The sequence below is a fragment of the Cornus florida genome, unplaced genomic scaffold (genome assembly GCF_030987335.1).
Source record: "Cornus florida cultivar Cherokee Brave unplaced genomic scaffold, ASM3098733v1 CherokeeBrave_3.0.0_Hap2_Chr06, whole genome shotgun sequence".
Lineage (NCBI taxonomy): Eukaryota > Viridiplantae > Streptophyta > Magnoliopsida > Cornales > Cornaceae > Cornus > Cornus florida.
Genome location: NW_026775576.1, coordinates 94,985,415 through 94,992,365, shown reverse-complemented (window position 1 = coordinate 94,992,365; position 6,951 = coordinate 94,985,415). Strand labels below are relative to the sequence as shown.

At 38.6% G+C, this 6,951-nt stretch overlaps 1 protein-coding gene across 1 annotated transcript; it reads left to right on the top strand.

Annotated features, from left to right (window-relative positions):
• Positions 1–1,682: 1,682 nt before the first annotated feature.
• Positions 1,683–4,704, top strand: LOC132313035 (phenylalanine ammonia-lyase). Its single transcript, XM_059811646.1, has 2 exons — positions 1,683–2,251; positions 2,775–4,704. Exons 1-2 carry the CDS (start codon positions 1,872–1,874, stop codon positions 4,522–4,524), a joined length of 2,130 nt encoding a protein of 709 aa, XP_059667629.1. The 5' UTR covers positions 1,683–1,871; the 3' UTR covers positions 4,525–4,704.
• Positions 4,705–6,951: the final 2,247 nt, after the last annotated feature.

The following is a 6,951-nucleotide window of genomic DNA, read 5'->3' as shown; positions in this document are numbered from 1 at the left end:
CAGGTCGTACAATCTAATCACGTGGTTATCGGCAACTGACACCAAGAAATTTTGAAAAAGTGGTCTGCCGGAATTTTCCTAGTGAGAGCTTCCCTTCATTAGCGTCTTCAAAACTTTTGTCTTTCTTTTGTCCTCACCTTGTTAATTTGTTATATATATATATATATATATATATAAACATACAAAATCAGTTTTTATTTCCTACGTACCTTGCCAAGAAAAAAAAATATAATTGTCTAACTTAATAAACTGAGTATGTATGTATTATAGAAATAAATCATACATGGACTTATCTCCCCTGGAGTTCAAAAACTGTTTATGTAGTGGCAAATAATTTTTAAGGATTAGTCTAATTAAAAAAGACTTAAGTTTTGTTTCCACTTAAAATATTAGGTCTCATATTCAATTTTTTCTAAGTACAAATAATTTTTTAGAGGTTACGTTCGTTAATATAGTCTTAATTTTACCCGATCTGTACAAGGAGAACCTTACACAAATTTTGTAAATTAATCAGAGCGAGACTCCTGACAAAATAATAATCAAAGTTTTCAAGTGATTACCAATATATATATATATATATATATGATGAGGAAGAATAAAATAATACTACGTAATGGTAATGTACAGGCAATTAGGCATTGACTGAATAGGTCTCTAATAGGGTTGCCTATATTGACTCAAATCTTGAGTTGGGCGGCCTGCGGAATTTGGTGGCTTTATTGTTATACTCGGTTGACATTTTCCTGACTTCTCCAAACTCATTACTCTTAACGCAACCATTTGTTTCATACACATCATCTTCAAATTGCCGTATTTTTTTATTTTTTATTTTTCAAATAATTTGACCTTCTTTTTTCTAGTTTACAATTGGGGACACCTTTGCATCAAGAGTTATTCTATAAATCCTATATATATATATATATATATTTTTGTGACGAAAGGTCTTTCTTTCTCTTTAATTGTAAGACTAATTATTTGGGATACCAAAAAATCGAATTTCACACTCCTAATAATTGAATAATATGGTCACATTAAGTTAGATGAACCCTATACCAACCTACCTACCTCATGTAGTCTAAATTTTCAGTATAAAATTGAATGATAGGGTCATATTTTAATTTAGAAGGAAACCCTTATGCAAACTTAACAACCCCATGCACTCTAAAATTTCAGCATAGATTTGAATAGCTCTTTAAATGGAAAATCTTTTAAAGTCTTATATTGTCATATCTATGCATTGTGTGAGGTGAAAGACTATTAAAAGTTGACCTAATATTTATTGTCAATTAACTTGAAATATTTATTCTCATTTCTCACCTTAGGACACGAATCCTCTCCACTCTGTGTGTGTGTCTTTTTTTTTCTTTTTTCCTTTTTTGTTTTTTGTGGGTGATGTTGGACCTTGCATCCTCCCATTAATTTAAAGGAATAATATTTTTGATCTTTCTCTAACCCCACCAACCATCCTCTTCCATCTCTTGACAAGTAAAATACCGTGTATGTTCCTCCATGCCACAGCCCCACGTGGCACTTTCTCAACCGTCAGATTTCTACATCATCAACGGCCCTCAGCGTTTCTCAACAAACCCCCATTTTAGGCCTTGTGCCGTCATCCCCCAACCCCCCCTTTCGCCTACCTACCACAACCTCTCTTGATGTCCATGTACGCACTCAACCCCCCCTCTATTTAAACCACATGCCTCACTTACCACCACTCAGGAAATCAATAGGCAAACACCATACCAGCCATTATTTCCTCTCTCTACCCTCTTTCTCTCTCTACACTCTGAATCTTGTCTGAGTTATAAATATTTTTGCTACCATATATATATAGTCACATACCCATTATTTTTACAACTTTCATAGCTATAATGGAAAATGTTGAGAATGTAAATGCTGTCGTTTCGGGTATTTGTTTGAATGATCCATTGAATTGGGGAGTGGCGGCTGAGTCCATGAAGGGTAGTCACTTGGATGAGGTGAAGCGCATGGTGGTGGAGTACCGGAAGCCGGTGGTGCGACTGGGCGGCGAGACACTGACGATATCGCAGGTGGCAGCCATTTCCAGCCGTGACAGCGGGGTTGAGGTGGTGCTGTCGGAGTCGGCGAGGGCCGGAGTGAAGGCCAGCAGTGACTGGGTGATGGACAGCATGAACAAAGGGACTGATAGCTATGGTGTCACTACTGGGTTTGGTGCCACGTCCCATAGGAGGACCAAAAATGGCGGGGCTCTACAAAAGGAGCTTATTAGGTAAACAACTCTTGCTAACGTTGTAACAATTTTCATTCTTATATATATATATATATGCTATTTACATATATAGAATAAAATTATACGTGTTGTGTTGGGTGTTTACCAACCGTGACATGACCAATAAATTCACGTAGGTGTAACAGTGGACATGAGATGGTAATTGGTAAATATGGTACTAATAATCCAGTCGTTTTAAGGTACTTACCTTATTTAGAAGATGTATGGATTTATGTTATTTTTAAAACAGTCACATGAGATGATGGTAAATAAAATAATTTGTTTTTAGTATTTAAAAGTTAGAGTCATGCTATTTATTCCGACAAATCACATAAGTATATTTGGTCCCATCATTATGGTGGGGCCCACAGAGTACTCTATGGGTTTGATTAGCGTCTTTATTTAGTCTATATAATATTTTTTATTTATTTTTTAATTTTTTCATTATGAAATTATTTTGACGATACAGAAGAGTGAAAATTATAACTAATGTTTCGTATGGAATATATTATTTTGATGGCAGGTTTCTGAATGCTGGTATATTTGGCAATGGAACAGAGTCATGCCACACACTTCCACACTCAGCAACAAGAGCAGCTATGCTTGTTAGGATCAACACTCTGCTCCAAGGATACTCTGGCATCAGATTTGAAATCCTGGAAGCAATCACCAAGTTCCTCAACCACAACATCACTCCATGCTTGCCTTTACGCGGCACGATCACCGCCTCAGGTGACCTGGTCCCCCTGTCCTACATTGCCGGACTACTCACCGGCCGGCCTAATTCCAAGGCGGTTGGACCAACCGGAGAAACCCTCAATGCCGAGGAGGCCTTTCGCCTTGCTGGGGTTGATGGCGGTTTCTTTGAGTTGCAGCCTAAGGAAGGCCTTGCACTTGTGAATGGCACGGCTGTTGGTTCTGGCTTGGCCTCAATGGTCCTTTTCGAGGCCAACGTTCTAGCAGTGTTGTCCGAAATTATGTCAGCCATTTTCGCTGAAGTAATGCAGGGGAAGCCCGAATTCACTGACCATTTGACACACAAACTGAAGCACCATCCAGGCCAAATTGAGGCTGCAGCTATTATGGAACACATTTTGGATGGAAGCTCTTATGTTAAGGCTGCACAAAAGTTGCACGAAATGGATCCCCTGCAGAAGCCAAAGCAAGACCGGTATGCTCTACGAACATCTCCCCAATGGCTCGGCCCTCAGATTGAAGTCATCCGATCATCGACCAAGTCCATTGAAAGAGAGATAAACTCTGTCAACGATAACCCCTTGATCGATGTTTCGAGGAACAAGGCCTTACATGGTGGCAATTTCCAAGGTACCCCAATTGGAGTGTCGATGGACAACACTCGTTTGGCTATTGCAGCCATAGGAAAGTTGATGTTTGCACAATTTTCCGAGCTTGTTAATGACTTTTACAACAATGGGCTGCCATCAAATCTCTCTGGTGGGCGAAATCCGAGCTTGGACTATGGGTTCAAGGGATCTGAGATTGCTATGGCCTCGTACTGTTCAGAACTCCAATTTCTTGCTAATCCAGTCACTAACCATGTCCAAAGTGCTGAGCAACACAACCAAGATGTGAACTCTCTGGGCTTGATCTCCTCAAGAAAAACAGCTGAAGCTGTTGATATCTTGAAGCTCATGTCATCCACTTATCTAGTTGCACTTTGCCAGGCCATAGATTTGAGGCACTTGGAGGAGAATTTGAGGAACACTGTCAAGAACACGGTCAGCCAAGTCGCAAAGAAGACTCTAACCATGGGTGTCAATGGAGAGCTTCATCCGTCAAGGTTTTGTGAGAAGGATTTGCTTAGAGTGGTGGACAGAGAGCATGTGTTTGCATACATTGATGACCCCTGCAGTGCCACCTACCCATTGATGCAAAAACTAAGGCAAGTCCTGGTTGAGCACGCGCTGAAAAACAGCGACAGTGAGAAGAATGTGAGCACTTCAATCTTCCAAAAGATTGGAGTTATGGAGGATGAACTCAAGACCCTTTTGCCTAAAGAGGTTGAGAGTGCAAGAAGTATGTATGAGAGTGGGAATTCGACAATTGCTAACCGGATTAAGGAGTGCCGGTCTTATCCATTGTACAAATTTGTGAGGGAAGAGCTGGGAACAGAGTTGTTGACGGGAGAGAAAGTCCGGTCGCCGGGCGAGGAGTGTGACAAGGTATTCACTGCAATGTGTGAAGGTAAAATTATTGATCCAATGTTGGATTGTCTCAAGGAGTGGAATGGTGCTCCTCTTCCAATATGTTAGCACAAATTGCTGCATTGGAACATCATTTTTCTAATCCTTTTATGTACTCTAGTCTTCGTTTTTTCATGTTGTGCTCTCATGTAAAAGTGTTTGTGGCTAAAATTTTATCATGTCAAACTAAATGTTACTGTTTATAATTGATGAATTAATGTATGAAGCTTCAAATTTTTATTTTGGTGATGGTGCAGTTTTGACTATTTGAACTACTTGAAAATAGGTTGATACCATCCAATTTAAACATTGTTGATTGGCCCTATGAAAGAGCCACACACATTAGAGATTTAGAACATTAACCATTTGGAACCAATTTTGACTTGTTTATAATTGGAATAATTTGCATAAACAACATTAGGACTCTGTTATTTGAACTCCACTATCTACTTCATGAATCACTTCAATTACTTTGAAGTATAATTATGCTCTCAACCATTAGATATAGTTCATGTTAGGTTAATCAATGTGAATGTATACTTTTCAATTGTTCTTGCTTGGACTATGAACTTAGGGGCTTGTACTTACACCACCAGGTTGACCATCAACCTTAGTGTCATTCGTCTTCCTCTTGCAATTCATTAGAATGTTTTTTGCAACTGGGTGATAGTCGAGATTTTTTTTTACAATTCTCCCAAAATATATATCTATATATACTTGAACGCTATAATTGAGCAGGTTGATCGATGTTAGCATAAAAGCCAAACTTGCCAAAAATTTAATGTTTAGAGGAGTTAAGCTCTTTATTCTCGTTCTCCATCATCGTCATCATTATTGAGGTTCAGGTTGTCAAGAGTTTATGGATGGCAGGGTAATGTTTGATTACACCAGGATTTGAAGGATTCAACACTTGGGACACACACCCCAAGTCACACGGAACGGGAGTCGAAATGAATGCGAGAATAGAAGGAATCGTGAAAGTGACAAAATTAAAATCACACAGGGTAAGAACAGGAGTGAGAGAGCACACCCGCATCCATTCGAGTCCAGTGACGTAAGTTGATACCACTGGAAAAAGTGGTCCATTAACAAAAACTATGTATAGACGTACAATCGAGCCCTGCTAAAGGAATATTGTGTATAGTACTGTCACATAGAATCATTATATAGCAGAGTTTGATGAATCATGATCGAAGTTGGAATTTTTGAAATCTATAATATTGTACAGTTTGAAAGAAGATATTTCAAATGTCACTAAAACTGATTCCAGACCCATTTGTTTTCCCACTCTATTCTTGGGCATTGGATGCAACTCACCAAAAAAATGAAGTTTATCGCTAATAATAGTTTATTTTGTGTGTGTTGTGCTTGCATCCTGGCAAGTAAACTCCACGCTTGGGGAGTCTTGAACCCTCAACTTTTTTATCTTGAAAGGAGAGAAAATATCATTCGGCAGCAAGCCTTGGTCAAGAACAGTATATTACATTGGAGAAATGGAGTCACAAGCACCTATTTTGGTTTTGGACTGCCAGATTATGTGTCTCTTACTACACATCTGCATAGCTTGTTCATACCAGGAACAAATAATAGAATCCATCTAGGGAAATTAAATTCAGGGGAAAATAGATTCACAAATAATAGGAGCTACCTCAATTTCAGTTGTAGTGGCTCCCTGCACAAAGTATAATTTTCATAGATGGAATAGAAATTTTAGAAAATCGAGGAACAAAACCATTGCAACGCGAAACGGAGAGCAGGGTGAATACTTGATCTTGAAAAATCTGCCACGCCGCCTAATTAAAATGGTTTAGAGAACTATTTAGGTAGATAAGTGGAGGGAAGGGTGGCAGTTATGCCAGCCAAATTTCAGAAAAAATCTCTGGGTTTTGTTACCTGAGACATATATAAAAGATGGAGAAGAAGAAACCAGAGTCCCAGTCATAACTTGCTGCACATCAAAGTTGTCACATATTCATCAAAAAAGTTGCAACAGTCATCAAATTATACCCCCAAAAGCACTTTAAATGCACCAAATAGTTATAGAAGCCAAAACAGTATATATATATATATTGTCCTTATAACGATGAAGCATAAAGGATGATGCTCTGTCAAAAGAAATTTCAGCAGTAATCATCTATTACATCAAACACAATATGTCAAACTTTTCTTCACATACACAAGCAGAGTATTTTACTCTACATTCATTAAATTCATTAAGATATCAATGCACCACGTTCAAACTTTTCTTCACATACACAAGCAGTATTGTGAATTAGGAAGGTTGAAGATCAAATGCCGGTCTCCTTCACTTGATAATTTGCACACCTTGTTGGCAGCACTTTTGTGTAGGTGCCCGTATGTAAAGAAGTGCACCTTTGTCTCACTCCACAACTGCATTTCTGAACCTGCCACTCAAGAATGTAGCAGGTGGGACTAAGGAGAAACCGAATAAGAGGGATGAGGACCATTCAACCAAATTGAGAACTATCTCATTTC